Raw genomic sequence first — 25,513 nt, 5'->3', positions numbered from 1 at the left:
GAAAAAAAAAAACACACATAATACATTAATTATATTATTTATAAATAATATTTAATCATAATAAATAAATAAATAAATTATTATATAAAGATATTTACTTAAAGAACTTATCAAACATTTTATCGAAGACTTGTTTAGGTCCAGTACCATACAACTTCGATACTTCTTCTCGATCTGGACAATATGAATAGAGAGCACGGAATTGGCAGCCAGCGTCTCGAAACAATATGAGAAAATGTTTGCTTTCGGACCTTGCTATTTCATCTAAAACCTTTCTCTTAGCTTCTTTATTTACCGTACCAGGAAATACGCAATATTCGACGGCATTTAACATAATACCGCGGTTCGATTTAGTTGTAGGCTGTTTATACAATCTTGGACCTATTGAAATAAAATTAAATTTATAAGTTAATCAAATTTCATTTAACAATGAAATATTTGTTGAATAAACTTTTTAGGATTATAATTACCACTATAATCCATCATCGAACTAGGCGTACTGCTGATATCACTGCTACCATCATCGAAGACTCTTCTTTTGGTCATCAGACCAGGTGGCAAGGATCCAGGACCCGATGGCGATGGAAGATGTCTCATACTTCCCATACCAGGACTAGGTGCACGTCTAGGTGGTGTTGCTCGACCCAATCCGCTATCCGTATCTGTGTACCGACACATCATACCGTCTTGATCACTACTCGAACCTGCGAACGCAAGCTTGACGTATGAAGATAGAAATAAATGATAGAAAAATATGGACATACGTAGCTTATCCATATTGATAAAAAGAAAATGAAAAAGAAAAAAGAAAGAAAGAAAAAAAAACAACTAATTGTAAATGAAGTTGTCAATTATAAATTATCAAAGATAGAGAACATTTTGTTGAAAATTATATTATTATGATTATTATTATTACTATTAATATATTTATATTTATATTAATATTTATATTATACTATAATGATTGTTGTGACCCATCCAAGCGAGAAAGAATATGAAATTTGATAAGTCTTAGAAGAACTGTTAGTTCTTAGTAAATTCAAAAGATATATTATTAGTCACTTGTTAAGACTTACGAGAAAAAAAGATTGATAAACCTGCTCACTTCAAAAATATCCATCTTCATAGCTTGCGTCCAATATATATGTATATAAATGTAGCTTAACATTTATGAAAAAGCTTCTATTTTACACGGTATTAATTTTCATACTTTTAATCTTGTCAATAATTAATTTATAATTTGGAATAATCTAATAACGATAATACTACTGTCTTATTCTAATATACTAATTTCTCATTGGGGATTATTGATTAAACTAGCGAACAATTTCATTTTTAAATTTAAAAACTCTATTGCTTTATATCTAGAATTAATTTATGGACGTTTTCGTTAACATTCGACATTTCTTTTTTAATTTTACGAAATTAGACAAACAAAATACGTATACCAAATTCACAAAGCTTTCTTCTCTTCACTTTACAAAAACTTGACAAAAAGAACCATCAATAATATTAAAATATTAAATCTATTCACATTATTAGAAAATTTAAGACGCATTTTATGAATTTGCTATACCTCGATACCATAATTAACACCTGGAAATAAAAACAGATAGGAACGATAAAACAAATATATATCTCAAGAAGAATGTGATAGGGAAAAATTTGATATGATACAGGACTCAGAATAATATGAGTCAAAGTGAGAGGTTAGTTTTTTTCTTTTCTCATATTTTTTTTTTTTTTTAAAGGGAACTGGAACCACCAACAATAATCTGAAAAGACACCGAAGAGAACATATACCCATAACCAGTGCTGTACAACAACAAAGCCCAAGAAGCCTCAACTGAAAAATTATCTACAATAGCAAAGGAAATATCTTATAAATGACACTGTCAAAATTACACCAATATCAATAAGAAATCTACAATCTCTTGAATTGCATTAATTAATAATGTTAGTAGAAGTAATACAATACAACAATTAGATAATATATTGGTGAAATTTTGACGACAGACAAAACATGGCTACTGTGATGTGTGTACGTGTTTGTGAATATAAATATTTCACTGCCACCTGTGCTCCAATCTGCCACCATGCTACTACAGTGTAACAATAGCTATTTTTATTGCCTACAAAAATTAGAACAAGTGTGGTGGGACATTAAAAAGACTTTTGCACATGATAATAATAGTTTAAAAAGGGGAATAATTAAACGATATTCCAAGTCACTGGTGCTTCTTACCACACAAATTCATCAAGGAATTAGATTTTCTTCCCTTAAAGTTTTGGTAAGTCGGGTATTTAGGCCTGCCTCTAACCTGTTGCTGAGGCTCCTGCACATCTGGAATAATGCAACGTTTACCTTTGTTACACTTAAACGCCATGTACGATCAGAAGATTAATAGTATTTGGGGATGCTTCAATCGTACGTCATTGCATCGTAGGAGAAGGTATGAGTCTAACTACGAGCCATGTCCGCTTGGAAATATTTCAACAAGTCAAGGTAGCCGGTGCAGTTTTATGGTGCAGAATAATGTTGCGTTCCAACTGAAATTAACGACTACTACGAGAAATAGGCGCTACTTAAAAATTAAAAGAGAACTAAAAAAAGAAGACAAAAAAATACAAAAAAAAAAAATAAAAGAGAAAAAAGGGGAAATAAAAATGTCGTACCCTTCAAACAACCCTTTTCTCATCGTGGTCATTTGTAGAGATTAATTCAACAATTCTAATGATAATAAAACGTTCAACATTTGTAAGATCGATATATATATATATATATATATATATATATATATATATATATATATATATATATATGTAAGGCGGCCCATACCAGTGATAGATATACATCCTGCAATGAATCTCTACTATCTTCAAGCAAAACGTTTAAAAATATAAAACATCATTTAGCATTCATTTTATAATTAATATTAAACCCACCTCTCGATGTTTTGTAGGAACCACGTCTTCCAAGTTGCTTAACGCTTCGACATGGGGAAGAACCTCTACCGTCATCGGGTGAATCTACGGAAGATACTAAAATAGGGTAGCGCTATTACAATCAAGTTCTTTTCTTTTATACATATATATATTAACGATATGAATAAATGTAAAGATAATTCAATTTTAAGCTACATTATTCTTAGCGATATAGAAATATCAAAAAATCAATCTCAAGCATGCATAATAAGGGCCAAAAATAAAACTAGTGCAGTGACCAAAGAAAAAGATAATTAAACATAATTCGTTAACTACATATAATGTTAACCAATAATAATAATAATAATGATAATAATAATATAATAATCACATTCGATTAACAATAAAATTAATTGTTTAATCATTCGTTGGAATGAAAGTTTCATTCTACAAAGTAGTTCATCAATATATAATTATTAACGAACTACTTACTCGATAAACTAAACTTTCATTTTAACCCAATTAAATAATCAAACAATTAATTCAAATTGAATAATATTATTAGCATTGATGCACAAACAAATATATAATTATCATTAGGTAATTGTATTAGAATATCGTCTAACACTTGTCCTATAGAATATGTCATATGATATTAAAATAAAAACTATTAAGTGTAATAGTGTTATTCCTGATATTTGTTTATGTTTGTGAACGTATTTGTTTTTGAAAAAAAATACAATATAGAATATAAAATTTAGTTTGTAAGAATATTTCTTTGGTGGTGCAACTTTATTAAGGATAATGCGAGTGGAGAGTGTGTGTAGTGCATACCCCTGAGACTGCCACCCCGATAAAGGGGACCGGAACGTCGGTCATCAAGGTGAGCAGCAGTAAGACTGTCCTGCGAACCTCTGTAGTAGTCTCGCCTCATCGTTGGTGAAGTCAGCGACGCTACAGTAAGTGTGTTAGTGCACAAACACAACAATCGGCACGAATTTTCTTTTGCTACACGCTAGTTTTTGCTTTGATAGTATTTTTATTTATTTATTATATGTATTAATATGTATTATATGTATATATATAATGTATATATGTCATCAGATATGAACAAAGAAAAAAAGGAGAAAAAAAAAAGAAGAAAATCTAATTATACATGAATATTTTCAATGATATCAACTATATCCTAATCTATCAATTGTAGCGTAACGTGATAGCACAAATAAGAAAATTTGCAGCTCGCGCGTGATAGGGTGAGATATTACATCGTAAAAAAAAAATAAAAATAATAATAATAAAAAAAGAAGAAACACTAAAATAAAAAGTGAACAAAAATACAAAGTCGGCCTTGCCAAATAAAGAAAAAAAATCAAATAAATATCTTTATCTTTATCTTCGCCATGCAAAGAATAAATGCAATAATTACAACATTAAGGTATTGTTACTATCGTTAGATTATTACAATGAGATGGGTGAATAATACACATGTTGCAACATTGATTATATTATTTTCTCAGAGACTCGATTATGTATATATGTATAGAAAAAAAGCTCATCGTAGTATTAATAATAATCCTATCGTTGACAAAAATGTCTACACAACAGCTGTGACAAATTTGAATTAAGTTTATACATAATCTTATCTCTAAGAAACACAAATGGATTTATAAATAATCGTCATAAACGATTACGATGCAATTTAATAATAGAAAAACCTACCTGTACTCAAATTAGAGGAAGAACCTTTCTTTCCACGACTAGGCGTGATAGCTCCAGAATCCAATTCCGTACCGGCGTCAACGTGAATTGTCTTTGGTCGTGGACGCGTAGTTGCAGTCTTATTACGTAATTTGGTTGGTTTTATTGCATTCAACAAATCCTTGTCAATGACTTTTCCCTAAAAATTTAACAGAAATGATAATGACATAATTAAATCTGTAAGAATAATAATAAACAATAGATAATTTATTTATAACTAACTTACTTCTCTCTCAGCTTCCTCAATTGCTTTCTTAACTTTATATTGTTCTAAAATGTGAGCTCTCCTCTGTCTTTCCTCTTCCTTCTTACGCGATCTCTCTTCGGCTTTTAATTTCTCTTGTTCTCTGCGTGCTTGAGCTTCAGCTTCCTTTCTTTCCTTCATTTCTTCTTGTTGTTGTCTTCTTTGTAATGATAATAACATTATACGTTCCTTTTTCTTTTCCATCTCGTCTAATGAATTCTGTGTAAAAAGTACCATGTAATAAACCATGTAGTAAATAATATCAATGTACAGTTATAAATATCGAATAATATAATTATGATTTCTTTTTTGTTTTCGTTTTTACAAATACATACCGGATCAGGATTCGTTAATTGCTTTCCAATAACTAAACCGGCACTTGATTGACGACCTTCCGCGCTACTATCACGATGTCTATCTCTTTGACGTTCTCTATCCATTTCCTTTTGCAATTCTCTATCCCTCATTTCTTGCCTTAAAAATTCTCTCTCTTCTGCTTGACGTTGTCTTTCTCTTTCTAAATCTTTATGCGCTTCCAACTGCTTTTGTCTATCTGTTATACTAACAGGCGGTGACTCCGTACGCACCGTGAAGTCTTCGTGTTCTATATAAGAAGATACGCTTTTTTCCTACAAAATTATTTTCATTTAATAATATTAATAATAATAATAATAACAAGTATTTCAATATAATTCATAATTTTTTCATAATTTTGAAATTACCTTCTTCGGAGATGTTCTTTTAAGTCTAAGAGTTGGTTTTGGCTTCTTAGGCACATCATTGTCAAAGGAAATGTAGAAGCCTTTTTCACCTGCATCTGTAGGATCGAGCGGTGTAACTTCTGGAGTTCTCGAAGGAGATGGTGTTGCTTCTCTAAGCGATGGATGAGGTTGAAAAGAATTTCGTGATATGGAAGGCCTAGTTGGAGATGGTATCCTATAAGTTCGACTACCTGAAGTAATATGCAAACCTCGTATACCATGTACAACTTCATCATCGTTTCCTAAAAATAAATATCATTAAATTAAATTAACAATTATTATTATATAATTCAATGAATGATAATTGATTTATAAATATAATATTAACCAATGAATGATATATTTTGTGGTTTCATATCATCAACAGGTGGAGCTGGAACAGGAGTATGTAAAGTACCACATTGTCTTTTTTCTGTAGGACTTTCGCAAGTTATTGGAATATGATGTACAGTTGGCCTTTTCGATTCCGGACTTTCGCTCATTAACTGACTAATTCGATGAATCTATATGTGTAAAATATAATTATAAATATTATTTTGTCAACTAGTATTTTGTGTTTGTTTGGTCTTTCATTTTCTTTTTCTAATTTTAATTATAATAAAATAATCTTACGGCGTTACGATGTTGAGGACTAGCAGTCGTTGATCCAGTTTGATTAAAAAGTGATGCAGACGTTGGATAAGTAGATACAGGCTGATTCATTTGATTATTACAAAGACTATGATCACCACCATTAAGATACCTTGGCTCTTGGGATGTTTCATGAAATACAAAACCTTTTTGTTGAGGTGGATGAGTATTCCAACTTCTTGTATCTTGATGATATAAACGCATATCTTGTTGGTAAGCTATTAATAATTTAAAATAATTCAATATATTTAGTATATTATTTTATTTATTATTTTAAATAATAAAATGAAAAGAAATTGTTTACCAGTTGTTTGTGGATTAAATCGCGAATCAATAGGTTGCTGATATCCTACATTAGTCATTTCATTAGCTAAATTCTGACTTGGTGGTGGTTGTCCCCACGTTCTCCTTTGCAATTGCGGTTGATCGTGTAAATAAAACTGTGACTGTTGAGAATCTTGTATTCTCGGAGTTAACGTACCCATCGGAGACATGCCAAAAGGCTATACAAGAATGAAAATATTATTTCAAATAATCTAAGAACAAACAATTAAATAAAAATCTTATTTCTTACTTGCATATGATGCTGACTAAGACTTTGTAATTGTTGCAATTGTTGTTGCATTTGTTGCTGATGCTGCGTCATCAAGTGCTGTTGTTGTATTTGATTTTGTTGATTAGCTAAACGTTGTATATCGGCTTGTATTTCGCTAAGACTGTTGTTCATTCTGTATTCAAAATATATGGATAATAATAATTATATTCTTACAATAAAAACAACATTAAAATTACATCATTTTAATTGAAATATATTTACAGTGATATTGATTGATGATACTGATCTAAATCCATATTTTCGATGTCCGGTGTACGCCTTGTTTCAATAAATGGTGCATTACCGTCTTGTTCCAACCATTTATGTTCTACATCTCGAACATCTTCACTGATTTCCTGTGCATACATATATTAATCAAATATTAAATCATTTATTCATAATATTGTAGACAACTCTGTGAATAGTCTAGCGTGTGAAAGAGTGAATTATCGAAAATATTAGTGTTAATAGTAAATATTTGCTATAAAATATAATAGAAAATATGAAATTATAAATATTACAAATATACATTTAAAATCACTTATTGTATTCTCTCAAAAATAGTTGACAATACTCGTGATAAGAAGATCTGCTAAAAATATTTCACATTTATAGATATGTTTGATCAATATTTTTGTATTACTGTACAAGAAACAACAACGAGAGAATCATATTATGTTTACTAAAAACTAAAAAAAAAGTTAATGAATAAAATTAGTGATCAGTTTTTTTTCTGTTTTTATTAAATTAATAAAAAGTGCCGTAGAGTGACATAAATTAAATCAAAGCAATAGAAAGAAAATACAAATCAAAATAAAAATAATCATTAAAAGAAAAACAATCAAATCATATACAGAACATTCATATGAAAACCATACGCACACAATAACCCATAAAAAGGAAAAAAAGAAGAAAAAAAACAAAAGAAACCTTTTTTTTTAATGTTAAAATCAAAATGCAACACAAATAAAATAATCAAGAGAAATATTAATAAAAATATGCTTGTGAGTAGCATACAAACATTGTCTCAAGAGTGTTTAGTACTGCATCATGCACACTTCACAATTGGTTATTCATGTAATATAGAAAAAAAAGGTTTATAGGGAATAGGATGATAATTGTTATAGAATATTTATAATTAAAAATTACACTCCAAATTGTTTCGTTTTCCTCGAATACTCAACTATTATTATCATCATCTAAAAAGCATAAATAATTAATTTGGTTGTTATATAAAAAGAAAAAAGAACAATAAACAAAAAAATAAAATGCGAACGATTTCTACCATGAAGATTTAATAGAAGAAAAAAAGCAATCATACGCTTTAGAAATTGATAGCCTTTCTTTTTAATTTGTTCGTTCAACGATGAGATATATAAAAATAAAATTAGGATTTATTTAATTAGATCAATTTGCCGCTAAATGCTATGCGTCAAAGAAAATGAACCAAAAGTAATCTGACTGATATATATATATATATATATATATATTCGAAGCCATACAAAAGCACATATTAATTAATTAATTTGATTTATTTAAAAGAAAAAAGAAAAAAATATATATATAAAAGAAATAGAAAATTATTGCTGCATTACAACGTCCAAGTTTCCCGCCTGGAGAGAAACCTTTTTGTAAATAGTTGTCGTACCTTGAGCGAGAAGGGTCTCTGTGGTTTTTCTTGAGAGGGTTGTTGAGGGGGTACAGGATTGGCCTCAGATACACTTGTTGGGGTCTCCCCCGAAGATGCAGAGGTTACTGGGGTGGGGGGACCAATTTCTTCCGGACTGTCCCCCCCAGATGTCGACGAGGAAGGAGACTTTACCTTACCCTGCAACCAGCCCAACCAGCGTGCCTTGTTAAGTACTCAGAGTCCGCCACCAACCATTGTACACCATGGAAGAGTGCGTGTGTCCATAACCAGATTTTTATTTTACGTTCAAGCATCAAAGAGCCAAAGCTTATTTAATTAAGAAAAAATTTCTTGCAAATCATATTTATATATTTATTTATATATAATATTTATCTTTTTTTTTGGTTTGAAGCTAATTTACTACGTGTGCGCAAACTCTGTTCTAAATTTGTTATTTGAAAAATATTCGATATATAGGAAAAGAAAAAGAAGAAAAAAAAACTGAGGATAGGCAATTAACAATGCGATGGCTCCAACTAAAGGATAAATTTTAACACAATATATTATTATATGTATAAATGTTCATTTTTATCAAATTAATGATAATTCTATCTTGATTATGGCATCTATGAATTCTCTATTGTAGCAATAATTCTAAATATATATGAATGATTATATTGTGTCAATAGATTTGTTTTTTAATTTAATAATATTTCTATAATAATTGTCTAAGTATGTAATAAATAAAATGCTTAAGTTCATCTCTTTTATATATATGTACATCAATAATAAACAATTCAAACATGCACACCAGCACCTCAACAAAAAATTAAAAAAAAAAAAAAAAAAATAAGAAGAAAATGCATATCTCACAAGTTCATTCATTATTTTTCTTCCAAATGTTTCATATATATATATACAAATTATTAATAAATCATAAAAATAATTCATAAAAGCAATAATACTAAAGATAATTAAATGAATATATAAACCTTTAAATTTTTTTTTTTAAATAAGAAAAGAAAAAATAAATAGAAAAACAAAAAAGATATTCAATGTGCATCAATGTGCACTTACCACCATGATCAGCTGAAAGAGATGGAGAAAAAGAATAGTATTAAAAATAATCTTGTTAGTATTATCGATAATTACTTTACAATAATGCAAAGAGAAAAATCCAAAAGGAAAAAAAGTCGAAATTACTGAAGCAAATCAAATGGAAGAAGTTGGATCGAAATTTCTCTACAAAATTATGATAACGAATAAATGAATGAATTGGTGAAAAAGATGCGCAGATTTTTACCTTAAACCAAGTACTCCATAAGCTTATTTTCTTCTGTTAATATAATAATAAAAAAAAAAACACACACACACACACATACTTTTAAGTTGTACGATATAAAATATACGATGAAAAAAAGAAAGAAAAAAAAATAATAAAAAGAAAAAGTATCTACAAAGTTAAAAATTAATGAATCGTTCCACATTAAGCATTGCACGATTCAAACTTTATGATTTTGTGATTAATAATTAATCATCAAATATTCATAATTTGAATGATCGTACAAAAAATTAACATGGGATGCATTATGCTTAACACTACTATCTAAATACAAACATATGTGTATGCAATAATTAATGTTATGAGGTATGCGCAACATAAATGTTGTTGAACGATGACCAGACGAAGAAAAAGAAACACACTAAATTTTTGTTCATAGTGTTTTCTATATGCATTGATCTATACTAAACACCCGTGCCTAAATTTTGAAATGAATAATATAATCTTTGACTCATGTCTACACGTAATGATTTGTTTCTCAAATAAATAAATTTTGAAAGATATAATAGATAAATTTTCTAGGATCAATGAAGATGAAACAAATCATTAATAGCCATGGTCTAAAATAGAAACAGTTATGAATAAATATAAAAAAAAATGTAGTGTAGTATCAATGATTTTAAGAATTATTTTAGATATATATACATTGTTTTAATATACCTTTGTAACTGCTTGTAGAAATGCAGCTTTTCCAACCTTTTGTCGTTGCTTCGACATGACCACTTCCATTTTTCTTTTTTCGTTTTCAATATGACGACGTTTTTCTTCTAATTTTAATCTAATATTGTTCAGCTGCGAGGCCATTACGGTGTTACCACCATTTTCGTCTAATATATTAAAAATAAAATATTAAATTACATAAATATATATAAATCGCGTAAAATTGTATCGACTCACCGATCGATTGATTTTCCATTTGTTGAGAATGTTGTGTGCTTTGTTGTTGCCATGTTGTAGTATTTGGTAATGTCGCAAACGTAGTCTTTTTCTCAGCAATACCATTTCCATTACTTTGACCATATTTTTTATTAGTTACATTAGATTTAGTCGTTGAATTATCATCTCCTCTATCTTGATCAGTATAAGTAAGATTGATCCCCTTTTCCATACTTTGTTTACTGAGGTTCGAAAAACTGGACAATTTCGTAGTACTAGCATCGTTATTATCATTTTCACTGGAATGTAAAATGCTCTTGAGGGCAACATTATCCAAGCTAGAATTCGAGGCTTGTCTTCTCAACCTGGATGGTTCTTCATTATTATAACCATTATCTGCAAGTATATGTTGAACGCCGCTTCCATAAACATCCTGAACACTTGAACGTGCAGGTAAAGTGGGTTCGGTGCTACTTCTTTTACCAGTATACACTCCTACCTCTTTATCTGGATTTCTACCAAAGTTATGTAAATTATCCTGCGTAAAAAATCTTCCGTAGTGTAATCCGTTATTTTTGTTAATTCCAAAATTCGATGCTGAGTTTGAAAATATACCTGAGATCCACCAAAATTTTCAATGGTCAATTGAGAATCATCGGTAACACTGTTACGTCTTGATCGACGACCTGCATAAGAAGTTCTTCTTTGATCTTCCCAATTGCTCGGTCTTCCTGCAGCTTCTGCTCTGCTAATTATTTTCTCATCGGCAACTGAACTTAAAGTAGGAATACCTTTTCCACGATGTACTATGAAACTTTCTTCACTACCTGCCCTTCTATAATATATAATTAATTATTTATATCAATAATTAATCAAAATAATATTAAACGTTTCAAACTCATTGCATACCTATCATCATAAGAATGACTTTCAGCAGTTTGTTGCAAAGATTGCGACTTCTTCACAGTACTGGATGGCACGCTTTTAGCAACTAGAAAATAAAATAAAGAAAAACCATTTAATCGTACGAGTTATCTGGAATAAAGGATTTACGCACGAAACTCCAAATATATAAAAATATCTAAATACATAAGAAAAAGAACAAAAAATAATAACATTAAAAAGAAAGTAAAAATAGACATGGTGAATATAAAAAATCAATTCTGTATATATACGTACATATATATACACATATCATATTAATTAAGCTAAAATATGTGAAACATAAAAAATAAGAGATTAAACATCACTCAATATTAAAATTCTAATGCTATTATGGGAGAAAAAAATCATGATCCTTCAAGGCAAAGAAATAGAAAAAAATTTCTATACATGATTAAACAATTTTCGAAGAAATTAGTATAAAATAAAAGTCTAATTTACAATATAATAATAAGATATATAGATATAAGATATTCATATAAAAATATTACAATTTCATTAATTAATTACTAACTACTAACTAGCAAATATACTAAACGTATTAACGATTCTGAAAAAGAAATAATAAAAAATTAAAATAAGGAAAAAGGAATGAATGATGAGATGGTTAAAAATGATATTTATATATGTATATATACATACACATATACATATAAAATCATAAATAACACAGATACGTATACACAATATACATTGCAAAACAAACATACTAACTGAACATGGAGTAGATATATATTTTTTTTTAAATCTTTTTTTTTTTTTTTTTTTTTTAAATGAATACCCTAAATTTTCTTCCACATTTAGTGACGTTATTGTATATTAATTGATATTATGGTAATAAGATGTCTTAACCTCATGCAAAATAAATAGAATTCTAAGCGAATGCAAGAAGCACAGCAGCCATTGCCGCGCACACGTATTAGAAAAATGTGTGTTTATGTTTTTTTTTTCGCTAAACATATGGTAATTTACATGCAATCATGTTCGAAGGGGGATATTGCTACGCTTTATGACAATGATCTGAATGTTATGCATATATTATGGATTAGTAACAAGCAAGTGCGCTCCTAATACCTGTACTTATAAGTACAGATAATAAATACTATAATTATATATATATATATATATATAAGTTCTTAGAAATGGAAAACGCATTTGTATGACTGACCAATAATAAAAAAGAAAAACAAAACGAATCTATTCATTCTATTAATAATCATCATTGATTTCCCTGAGTTGTATCAAAGAGAACGGTCTAACATCAATAAAAGCGAATAGTAATCAGCAAAAAATTGTGCTCAACACACACAAATATATATACACACATATATATATAAATTCAATATATAATATTCGTTTAATAGAATTTAATTATAAAAAAGAAATAACATATTTCATAAGTATAAAATTATATATGTATATATGTGTATATAAATATATATATTATGTGTTAAGTAAAGAAGCTATATATACCGATCTGATCTCCACATTGAAAGTATAACGTATGTGAAATATAAGTGAATGTGAGAAATATAGAAATATTCTAACGAAGTAAAGAAGTATATATATATATATATATATATATATATATATATATGTATATACTATATATATATATATATATACAATACAAAAAAGGTATATATAACGTAGATATATGTGTATAATTAAAAATGTAGAGAAATCCTCCTATAGATAACACTTGGATCCTATAGATTTGTCATATGTATTATTATTTTTGTTTTTGTTTCTCTCTATATAAATATAATAATATATATGTGAAAACATGTCAGTCTGCGAAACGCGATTCACAAGAGAAGACCACCTAGTTGATGATTGGTTTGGTAACGTGTGGTGGGTACCTGTGAAGCCTGGCGCGGATACGGAGAGGTTGCTTCTCAGATCAGGTATCGGAGCTATAGACTGTGGTAGACTTCTTTTATGAGCTACGCCATGACTATTGCGCGGGCACGCTGCACATTGCCCGTGTCACCCGCACGCACACACAGTATTGGTTCATTGGCAACCGGAAGTTGACGAAAGAAGAAGGCGAGGAGGATAGTAGCGTTGTTGTCAAGCATCAAGAAGATTATGCCATAGAAATATATGGAAATACGAGTATTACAGTTGTATATTTTAATATACTATCGTTTAATTTCACTTTAGTTTCTTTTGCATATTAAATGTTTTTTTTCCCTTCTTTCCTTCCTTTCTTTCTTTCATTCTTTTCTTTTCTTTTTTTTTTTTTTTATGTATATATTTATGTTTAATCTTTCTTACACTTTTTCTCTTTTTCTTTTCTGCTTACAAAGTAGTATTAAATTAATTAGGATAGATATATTTTATTATTCGTTGCTGAGGATATTATCTGGTTTCTTAAGGCTGGGGGCGAGTGTGTGTATTGACACTGATAAAAAGCGTGATACCAATCCAATTGCAGGCAATCCTTCTCTCTCAAGGTTTTAACATAAATTATATAAATATATTATTTTAATATTATTATTATTATTATTATTAATATTATAAATAAAACGAAACGATATGTTTTTTTCTTCATGATAAAATGTAAAAGTATTGCCTGCAATAGCAATGGAATTCCATGGAAGAAAAAAATAAGTATAAATAACACAAATTATAGAACGGGTAAAAAAAAAGTCCGGATGCAATATGTATGCCAGCCTTCACCAAACATTCTTAAACAATTAAATATATTAATTTCCACCACCAAGTAACAACGGGTTTTTATAATTAAAATCCCGCAGTGTTATAAATAATACATTAAATATTCTAGGTAGGCTGTCAACATGATCGAACCGATCTTTCCAAATAGGAAGTATATATATATATATATCCAGAGGAAAATCATATACAATTATTCATAGAATATATCACGTACCATCCAAGAATTGCATTGCCCTTTCTTCGCCAGGATATCGTACGCATTTGGCTGGATGAATTTCCAAAACGTTGTACATGTCCGCCAGAAAGACCACCAAATTTGGTTTCATGGATCTATTCAAACAATGATCATTTAAAATATCAAATATATAATTATTATTATTCTTTTTTTCTTTTTAAATTAAAATTAATTTTAATTATAATCTTACCCTCTCATATAGGTAACATCTTCAGGTTGCATATGGAAAATAGAATAGGGTAAGCATCTGGTACAAAAAGTATGTACCAATGAAAGATTGTGCAAGGCATCAGCAACAGAAGGTCTTTTAGACACCCTGATATCCATCCAATTCAATTCGCCAGGACAATAAAAGGCAACGACGGCTGCTAATCCAACACCATCGCAGAGAGAATGAAAATCCTTAGCGGCTGGCAGTTCTGGTAATCTTGTCTTATCGCCACCACCTTCCTCACTTTGAATTTTAGCGATTAACGCGTGCGAAGCGTGGCTTATCCAAAGTAAAAGTCCTTTCTCGTGATCGTTTGGAACTTCTACGTCAGCTTGAGGATCAAATCGACGTATTGCTGACACGACACGATCACCAGTTACCACTTCCTTCGCGTATAAGACCATAAGGCCTTCTATCACAGTCATATGAGCGGACTATAATACAATTAAAATGTACATTATTATAATATCAATATTTATATCATTTCATATTATAAATTGCATTCATTTAAAATCATCATTTGTATACGTTACAAATAAATATTACAAAACAACAATCTCTTACCATTTTAATTGGTGAATTTTGAATGAGAATCGTTTCGGTGAGCTGAGTATTGTTTGATTCGGCAACGTTCACGCCCTTTCTCGCCAGTGCTTGGAGTATACCGCAATGATTCTGATTGTGATAATTTGGATCAGAATAAATATTCGCCAAAGCAAGACAATAAAGTTCAGCATTGGAGAGTGCGTGGACGATCTGCGGCTTCAAATGTTCTTGATCCTATCAAATAATAACTCAATATTAGTATTATCAATAAACAAAAACAAGAAACAAAATTGCAATTATGAAAAATGTAATAAAAAAACGAGTTAGCATGGATCTCATAATCATCATCATCAATAAAATATTCCCATGAAAATAATTGAACGATGACGAAGAAAGTGAAAAATAATAAATCCTCTGCGCTGAATTATCGATCCGTATTACTGCACACAACACAACACAATACGTTTGCTGTGTGTGGTGACTCTGATGTGAATGAAACATAATACTGTGTAAGATTCCCCGACACGACATAACACCCCTTTATTTGAAGATTTGCAAAACGTAAGAAAAAACCATCAAAGGAAAATAGATGTAAATCAATTAAATTGTCGTTAAATGAACAAAACAAAAAAAGTAAAAAATTCAAAAATAAGGATTAATAATTTAATTAAATAAGTTTAATTAAAACGAAATGAAATGAAGAAAAATACACACACACACATACAGTTGCAATATGATATAAAAATATTCTATTGCAATAATCAGAAGAATAGATAAAAGAAAATTTGTGTAATAGCAAACACATAACCAACGGGTAGTAGATAATGAAGCAAGAATTAATTAACGATTCCTTTTTGATTCACAACGGTATGATTTAAAACTAAAAGGAGAATTTAAATTCCAATCGATTAGAGTTTTTCTGATGTAGAGATTCTCTTTTCTACAGAGAAACGATGAACAAAAAAAAGAAAAACCGAAGGAATAAAGAAAGAGATCAATTATCGGATGACGATACTCGTTGCTTCTTTTTCGTTCAGGTGAATGAGAAAGAGAAAGATATATATATAGGGAAGGGAGGGTAAGTGCAAGGGAGGAAGAGTGCAATGTGATAACGACCTCTTGGAAATCAGCCAGGATCTCTCTTACCTATCTCTTAAAACTCGAACTATAATCATCAACGCATTAAAACTTTAACTATTTGAAAGCAATCGACAGATAATTGATGAACGAGTGTTCTTTGAATTGATCAATGAGTATTATCAACAAAATGTTTTGTGATAAATGATTTTTGTATTTTTTATTTTCTTTCCTTTTTGTTTTTATTTTTTTTATTGTAGAAATGTTTCATTTATATTTAATTATATTTTATCTAAATTTATAATTGTAATTGTAAATATATATTTACTATTAATATTAATACAATTATTACAATTTTAATACATATATATATATATTTATTATAAATTATAATTATAATTTTGATTGTAATTGTATTTTCTAATTATTTTCATCGTTCTTCATAGACCCAATAAAAAAAGGAATAAATAAATAAATTTAGTCGAATTATAATCATCAATGTATAAAAACTTTAAATACATTTTCAAGCACGTGTAAATTTATTATAAATCTAAATAAATAACAATATTGATACTTTTCAATGAATAATTTTATTATTAATATATAATATTTTTTTATTATTATAATTTAATTTTTTTTTTATTGATATTATTCACAACTATTGGTCAACTCAACAAATTATTTCGAAACTATTTTCTTAGTTTTTCATAGCTTCAATAAAAAAAAAAAAAAATAACTGAAATAAATAAATCTATAATTTCGTTTATCGATAAAAAAAAAAGAAAACAAATTACCCCCCCCCCTCCTCCTCAGGGTATTTCTATATATACTATAATTTATGTTAGAATTTATAGACAATAGGAGAATCGAGAATTAATGTTCCATGAAGTTCAGATACTCAATTCTTCGTGGGAGAGGAGTTTGAACTTTCATTCGTGGATGGTTTTAAACAGAAAAAATATATATTTTCCACAAAACGAAATACAATCTTCGAGTTATTAGTAAGATAATTAATGGTACGGAAATGATGTTGTTTCGAAACTTTGATATTACAGTTGAAATGAATATTATTATGATAAATATAGAATAAATGAAATAATAAGAAAGTGCGATCTTTTAATTATTTATAATAAATATTATAAATATTTTGTGTCAAACTAAATGATGGCAAATCCAAAAAAAAAACACATTTTATAAATATTTAACACCATACATATTCAATATTAACACGTATTCTAAATTATTGATTATTATAAAAATAATTTCTAAATCTTTTGCAAAACATGATATTTTACAAATAGTTTAAAATTAGATATTACTTTTATAATCAAAGTTTCATAACATGTATGTATGTGAGTATTCGTGTGGAGGTCGTTGAACGAAACTTAGAAAATAGATTTCCTATAATCGATGCATTTAGATAAAATTGGAAATAACAATAAAAATAATCAAAATAATAGAAAGAAAAAGATACGATGTTACACGTTTCACTGTTAAATACAAAAGAAGAAGATTAAGAGATAACAAATGTGTACGACGTTCTAGAATAATAATACAATTGAAACTTTAATTGGATCAACTGCCATCAGGAATGGAAGATTCACGTTTTTCTGCAACGTGTTTGTGACAATTTATTTTCCAAGGAAATATATTTCAACAAAAACGAGATCAATCCTATGAAAGATTATATTTTTTTCCATCGATATGATTATTGTTAACAAATCCAACAAAATAAACAAATAAATTTATTGATCAAAATTCAACTATCTAGTTGAGTTAAATCTATTACAATATTGCAATAATTATGAATTACAAATGTGAGATAGTTAAATTAAATTTATATAATGCAATTATTTCCAATTTGAATATTTATGAAAAAATTGAAAAATGTTGAACTCGCGAATTGCAATTATTTCATAATTGTTTCCCCAAGAGATGTAAATTATTATTATTCTTCTCTTAGATTGAAAGGTTGAGTAACGTTGCAGTGATGCATTGTTCAGATGAATAATAATAATTATAATAATAAAAAAATAAAACAAAATGAACAAAATCGTTTACCTCGTGGTCACGATAATATGGCTCGCGAAGGTTGTCTGGTACTCGATTGTTGTATGCCTTCGATAGGAGCCATTTCACGGAGGCACGTTGTTTAGCCTGAAAAATACAATAAACAAATTCTCAAATTAATAAAAATATTTATTGATGGATTGATTATTTTAGTCACGACATCTGATGACTAAAAAACAAACTACCAGTTTCACAATATGTAATATAATAAATTATTAACACTAGATATATATACCACCATTTTCATTATACCTATTTCTACCACACTAGTCAAAATGACTGGTGTATAAAAAGAAATGCTTTTTAAAGATTCCAGTCATTATTTACTCTTAAAATATAACAAAAAATGTTTAACAATAATAAATTTAATAGATAAATGGATTTATAAACATTTTTAAATAACAAAACGCTTAATGATTTACAGAAATCAAATGTTACATGAAGTAGAAATTTTGAATTAAAATAGTCCGACCAGTCAAAATGGCTGGTCTGATATATCTAGTGTTAATGCAACGCAAGATTCATTAAAATAAATTAACAAGATAAATAAATATTTTTTTTTTAATAAATACTATTGAAATGATAAAATTATCTTTGTTAAATATCTTTCTCACTTAAGAGGATAACATAAATTAATTCAAATAAATATAATTATCGAATATAAATAAACGGATAACCATTTGATTGGATAACAATAGTCGGCCATGTCTGTTTTTTAAAACCCCGCCTCCACAAGTCAATTACCAACAGAAATATAAATAAAGAAAAATAAAAAATAAAAAATAAAATAAAAAAGATCATTCGTGTCTTAAGAATATACATAAAAATTGATAAATAATAAATACTTTGTTATCAAGACTACTTTTCTTATCTTCCTTCATTATACTTTAAACACATCTTCCCTTTTGTTATCTTTTAACACATGCTTAGAGAAAGATAAGAAGCTTTCACTATCGAGCCACTCGAGACAGGGTTCTTATTCGTCCTACACCCGCCCTACCCTTCTTTTCTTCCTCTTTCACCACCTCCTCTCAAAAGATGCTGTATTGTTATGGTGATGTATTAAATATATTATATATATATATATAAAAAAATGATTTCTACAAGATTTGATTAAAATTTCTAGACAATACTTAATCAATTATACCTGGTGACTAATTATAAATTTGAAATATTACAAATTTAAATAATAAATTGAACAAAAAGTATAATATATTTCTACAAGATTGGATTAAAGTTCCTAGACAATACTGAATCAATTATTCTTCCTTTTTCTTTTTCCTCTCCAACATCACCCACTCCCCTCCCCCCTTTGGAGAAATTTCTTTAGTTTGAAATTTTTTAATTTAAATAACAAATTAAGCTATATAAAGTACAGAAGAAGATTTTTAAAAGACGACATTAAATCAATTATTCTTTTAGAGACTTTATTTAAAAGTTTGCAATTTTACAAATTTAAATAATTAATTGTACATCAAGCATAATATATTATATTACAGGATTGAGATCGTATTTGAAGTTTTTCTAAACGATTTTAAAATCAATTTCTTCTCTTAAAAGGCTTCTTCTTCTTCTTCTTTTTTTTCTTAGCTAGCAAGTTTATACAATTTAAAAAATAAATTTAATTTCAAGGTATATAGAAAATTTCTACAAGATCGTATTACAACTCAAGAATTCTTAAAAAAAAACGTTGAATCATTTCTTTCTAGAAAATTTTGCTGTAAGTTTTTGAAATTTTACAATTTAAAAAATAAATAAGCCTAAAGTCTTTACAGAAGGTGGAAAGAGGGGAAAGAAAGAAAAGGATAATCGAGTTCTACAGGGTGTCACAGAATAAAATGTTATCCCGAACACTTTGAAATTACGAAGAAGATTATGTTTAGTACGAAATGTTAAAATACAAGCACGCGTCTTTTTAAACAAATCAAAATACGGTTACATTTTTTGGATGGCACCCTTTTTGGGTTGTATTTTTATTTATAAAAAAAAAAAAAAATAAATAATTACTATTCGAATCGTAATGAATTTTTCTGTTTTGTTTATTTTCTTTTTAAATTCTTGATTATAATATTTGATAAAGTTTTATATCAGGTAATAGAAAAGTTTTCCACGATATTACTTTTCACGATAGTTTACCGCAAGAATGGGCGAGGCTGTGGGGTGATGGAACAGGAGGGGGTAGGGGTAGGGGTAGGGGAAAAGGGGAAAGGAGGATCTGTCGAACGTGTTAAAAGAGGTCAGCAAAGTTTAAAAATCATTGTTATCGAAGAATGCTTGTTCGCAAGCCATTAAACGTCGTCATCCTTCAAAATAGACCAACTCTGAAGGGAATAAGGGAATGAAGAAAGAAATAAAGAAGAAAAAACATTTTCCTATTTTTTAACGTTAATACACTTCACCATTAACTTAACTTTTCTTAGAAATAAAACGAAAAAATTTTTTTCAATCTTTCGTATGAAACACCCCTCATCCCATTCCACCCTCTCTTAATATTTTAAATGAAAACGACTGGTTTTAATTAAATTCGCGAGAAAAACTTGTTTCTTACATTATGTATAATAAATTTGGATAGAATTTTTAATGCATTTTATTAAAACACACACACACACACACACATTTTTAATTTCATTTATATACGCAATAATTATTGATCGTTAGATTATTCAAGAGTTTGGTTTTCTTATTTTTTTTTTTTTTAATAAATAAATTAATTAATTAACAGTAAATTATGGCAACAACAATTGCATAGATTTATTAGACAATTTAATTTTTTATTTAAACAAAAAGAAAATTGTTGATAATGAAATTAATTTATTTTATTTTGTTTGATATTTATAAAAATTGTATTGTGACCATTTTTCTTTGTTCGAACAAAATCATTTCGATTTTCTAGAAAACTTGAGAATAAGTACTATAAAATACGATTTACTGTTCTACAAAGAATAAAAGATAGCAACTGAAAGAAGATGTTACTATTTTCTTCATCTTTTCTTCGAATACTGATTCGAGTTTGAGAAATATTTCAATGGTCTCTTTATCGACTCGTTGGGATAAGAACGGAAAGAAATCTGGAATGACGTTTTACGTGAAATATCGAGAAACACACATACACATAGATATATACAATTCTACTCGTTAAAAAAAAAGTATTACAGACAAAATATAAAAAGTTCTTGGATAATTTAAGCAAAAATCAATACAGTATTTTTTTTACAGACAAATTTTCCATTCTAAATTTTAAATTAAAATAAAAGAAAAAAAAAACAAAAAGTAGAATTATCCATCTAAAAATAATAGAAAAAATTTGTTAAATTTGTAGAAATTAAAACGATTGAAAAAATGGAAATATGCTTTCGACAGAAATGTTACAAAAAAAAAAAAAAAAGAACTCGTTAAGAGAATTAAATTTATATCCTTTTAAGGTAATCCCACATCTCTCACCAGTCTAGTTTGTATATTATGGATTATTCTAAAATTACGTGTCAGTTAATGCATTAGTCTCCAATGGTTCTTAAAGTGAGTATTGCAAAAAATAAAAATTTATAAAATAAAAATTTATAAAATTAAATTTACTATTTGACTTTTCATTTTATTTTTAAATAAATATGCTACTACGAATAAAAAATTAATATTTGTTATCAACAGTAATTAATATTATTTATTTTAATATCTCTAATCACTTTTATTCAATTTTAAGTTCCCATATATATTATTTGCATAATATATTTAAATAATATATTATTTAATATAGTTATAATATAATTATTTATTATTATTCAATTTTAAGTTCACATATATATATTATTTGCATAAAATATATTTAAATAATTTATTATTTAATTAAAAAAATTTTTAAATTATAATTAAATAATATATTATTTAATATAATTATAATATAATTAATAATTTATTATTTAATTAGAAAAAAATTGTTTATTATTAAAATAATGTATTACATTTAAATTAAATAATTAATAATAATTTCCAAAAATTGGACAACATTTCGTGTTTAATTATCTAATATAATTAAATATAAATTTCAAACAATGATGTCATTTTTCTCTCTAATATTTTTATGCACACCGATGACGATGATAGTAAGAGGAAGAAGGGGAGTGATAGATGTAATTGAAAATTTTTAAATAAAAAAATAAAAAAAAAGAGGTGAGGTTAAAAAACAAAAATAGAATAACAACAACCACCGTTATTGTATATACGATGGAAAAATAAAATTGTTTCTTTTTACAATGTTAGGAAGAAAAACCGGAGGCGCGTTTAAGCGTCCGCACGGGGAATGCAACGCACGTGCGCACGTCCAGGCAGCGGTGCTTTTATATACGCGTGGCTTCTTGTCTATAAAAAGATGCCAGGTCATAGCTTAAAGAGAGCCACACACATACTATGTATACAGTAAACGTTTATATATATATATATATATGTGTGTGTGTATGTTTAAGTAAAAATGTGTATGTAAGACATGAAATACATATTGCATTACTAGTAGATAAAATAGGTACAACACGTTCGTTCGATCAAACTTTTTGCAAAGGAATTATAATATGTTAATCTTTGATCATCGTACGGATGATCTTATTTTTTTATTATTATTAATGTTAATTAACATTAGATATTTCAGACCAGTCATTTTGACTGGTCGGGCCATTTTAATTCAAAATTTCTACTTCATGTAACATTTGATTTCTGTAAATAATTAAGCGTTTTGTTATTTAAAAATGTCTATAAATACATTTATCTATTAAAATTATTATTGTTATACATTTTTTGTTATATTTTAAGAGTAAATAAAGATTGGAAGCTTTAAAAAGCTTTTTTTTTATACATCAGTCATTTTGACTAGTGTTAAAAATTGTTATCTCTTTAAATGCACTTGAAATTTAATCAAATGTAAATTATAAATATAAAATTAATATTCGATAAGAAAATGAAAATAATAACGAAATACATAGGGTATTTTCAAAAATATCGGGATGTGAATTTGACTATTAAAAAAAAAAAAAAAAAAAAACACGTTAAAAAGAAATTATTGGAAAAATGAAAATAAAATAGAAATAAAATAGAAATAAAATATAGTATAATGATAATATCTATGTTAAAAGTATACAAAAAAAAAAAAAATTACGATATAAGGAAACCAAAAATTAGATGGATAACGGATAAAGATATTTAAAAAGAAATGAGAAGCTAAAAGGAGACTATAAAAAAGAATTAAGAAATAAAAAAGGTGTTAAAAAATAAAAAAAACTATGTTAATGTATATCAATAAAATGATTTAACGATCCATGAAATGATAAATGTGCGAAGAAGAGGTGAAGATATTAAAATGTTAGGTGTAATTTTTTTAATGAAATATAAAAAACAAAAAAAAAAGAAAAGAAAAAGAAAAGACACAGAGACAGAGAGAGATAAATTTTCTCTGAACCTTCTTGTATCCCTTTAGATTTAATTAGTGGACAGTTCTAACGTCTGGTAAGGTAGACACAATGCAAAACTAACTCTCGTAATAATCAACGGAGTAACGGTATAAATTCTTAATATGGATTCCGGCCATGGACACTGCCCACATAATGTAGCATGCTTCAGAAAAGTCCACCTTTGTGTCAAGAAAGAGAAAAAAATAAAAAAAAATAAAAAAAAAGCCTGTGATAATCAATATTACACCGGGACACCCGGTATATATGGAACGTATCAAGGAAACACTAAAGTGCATGGAAATGCATCAAAACAGGAAAATGAGAGAGAAGTAAAAAAAAAAAAAAAAAAAAAAAAAAAGAAGAAAAGTTTCATCTCTTTTTCAATGTTCTCTTTAAACCTTTCCCTAAACTCATCTTTTTTCCTTCAAATAAAAGTACAAAGTAATTTTCTCTCTCTCTCTCTCTCTCTCTCTCTCTCTTTTCTTTATCTGTATATATATAAACAGATCTATATATAAGATACTATCTATAAAAAGAACAATTTGATATTAATAAAACTTTTTACCATTTTATATTCTAATTAAATATTAAATAGTTCCTAGAAAAGTATTTTAGTTACTTTATTTTTCTTTTTTCAATGGAAATAAAAAAAAGATGAGTTTTTTTTTTTATTAATTTATTATGCAACAACTAATTGAACACACGATGAAATAAATTCTCATCGAATGGAATAAAAATATATAAAAGAAATAAAAAAAAATAAAATATTAAAATATTTTAAATAGATATCTCACTAATATCTAAAAATGTCACGTTAACACGACACGCATACGTCATATATATATATATATATATGTGTATATTTTCTAGGTAAACGTTAAGTGACTCGGCTTCCAAGGAAACTTCTATCTTTCTCATGAGTAGGTTGGTAGGTTGCATAGTACGAGAGTTGGATAGAAAATAAGGTGGGACTTAGCATCAACATCAACATTAACACCAATAGAAAAATAGCAAGAGCAAGAGTAATACCACCACCACCACCATCAGTAACAGCAATAGTAATAACAGCAACAGCAACAGTAAATGCAGCAAATTCAAGCAAACAAGTCAACGCATCGATGGACTCTTCGTAAGAGCCATTACGAGAGACGACTTCCCAAGCACGGGTGGTATCTTTCTCGTTTCCTTTTTTGGTGCATCCTCGAGAGAATACACATACATATACATACATACATACATACATACATACACACACATATATAATACATATACCGTTCTCTCCTCTTTATCTTCTGTTGACGCGTGCGCTTAAGGAAAGAGGGAAGGGGGGACTCGGAAGGAAAAGAGTTGGTTGCTACGAAAGACACCATTTTTACTTTCTTAAAAGATATATATATATAATCCCTTATTATTAGGGTGAACACAAAGTTCGTACATTTATTGTGCTAAAACTTTACTTGAAAATTGCATAATAATGGATTATTTTTGTAAAATTTATTTTGGAAATATTAACCCTTTTGAGTGCTATAGACGCATATATGCGTTTGGTAAAAATTA

General features: G+C 27.9%; 1 protein-coding gene across 19 annotated transcripts in view; it reads right to left on the bottom strand.

Annotated features, from left to right (window-relative positions):
• Positions 1 to 25,513, bottom strand: part of Patronin (calmodulin-regulated spectrin-associated protein patronin) — a 56,091-nt gene that overhangs the window by 4,765 nt on the left and 25,813 nt on the right. For 3 of the 19 annotated variants that reach the window (XM_015326849.2, XM_015326852.2, XM_015326853.2), the window contains 24 exons: positions 18,516 to 18,611; positions 15,396 to 15,611; positions 14,811 to 15,265; positions 14,600 to 14,715; positions 13,566 to 13,676; positions 11,671 to 11,752; positions 11,377 to 11,596; positions 10,783 to 11,299; positions 10,546 to 10,712; positions 8,562 to 8,741; positions 7,136 to 7,269; positions 6,893 to 7,046; positions 6,623 to 6,821; positions 6,301 to 6,536; positions 6,017 to 6,191; positions 5,650 to 5,930; positions 5,263 to 5,556; positions 4,910 to 5,146; positions 4,645 to 4,822; positions 3,760 to 3,879; positions 2,947 to 3,042; positions 2,246 to 2,344; positions 471 to 704; positions 99 to 381 (listed from right to left, as the gene is read on the bottom strand). In XM_015326849.2, coding sequence (XP_015182335.1) covers positions 99 to 381; positions 471 to 704; positions 2,246 to 2,344; positions 2,947 to 3,042; positions 3,760 to 3,879; positions 4,645 to 4,822; positions 4,910 to 5,146; positions 5,263 to 5,556; positions 5,650 to 5,930; positions 6,017 to 6,191; positions 6,301 to 6,536; positions 6,623 to 6,821; positions 6,893 to 7,046; positions 7,136 to 7,269; positions 8,562 to 8,741; positions 10,546 to 10,712; positions 10,783 to 11,299; positions 11,377 to 11,596; positions 11,671 to 11,752; positions 13,566 to 13,676; positions 14,600 to 14,715; positions 14,811 to 15,265; positions 15,396 to 15,611; positions 18,516 to 18,611 — 4,880 coding nt within the window. The remainder of the gene's footprint in view (positions 1 to 98; positions 382 to 470; positions 705 to 2,245; positions 2,345 to 2,946; positions 3,043 to 3,759; positions 3,880 to 4,644; positions 4,823 to 4,909; positions 5,147 to 5,262; positions 5,557 to 5,649; positions 5,931 to 6,016; positions 6,192 to 6,300; positions 6,537 to 6,622; positions 6,822 to 6,892; positions 7,047 to 7,135; positions 7,270 to 8,561; positions 8,742 to 10,545; positions 10,713 to 10,782; positions 11,300 to 11,376; positions 11,597 to 11,670; positions 11,753 to 13,565; positions 13,677 to 14,599; positions 14,716 to 14,810; positions 15,266 to 15,395; positions 15,612 to 18,515; positions 18,612 to 25,513) is intronic. The other 16 variants (XM_015326855.2, XM_089172044.1, XM_089172046.1 and 13 more) reach the window with 16 other exon arrangements.

The sequence above is a fragment of the Polistes dominula genome, unplaced genomic scaffold (genome assembly GCF_049000335.1).
Source record: "Polistes dominula isolate Pdom_NZ unplaced genomic scaffold, Pdom_raw_medaka contig_73, whole genome shotgun sequence".
Lineage (NCBI taxonomy): Eukaryota > Metazoa > Arthropoda > Insecta > Hymenoptera > Vespidae > Polistes > Polistes dominula.
This window is presented reverse-complemented; position numbering and strand designations above follow the sequence as displayed.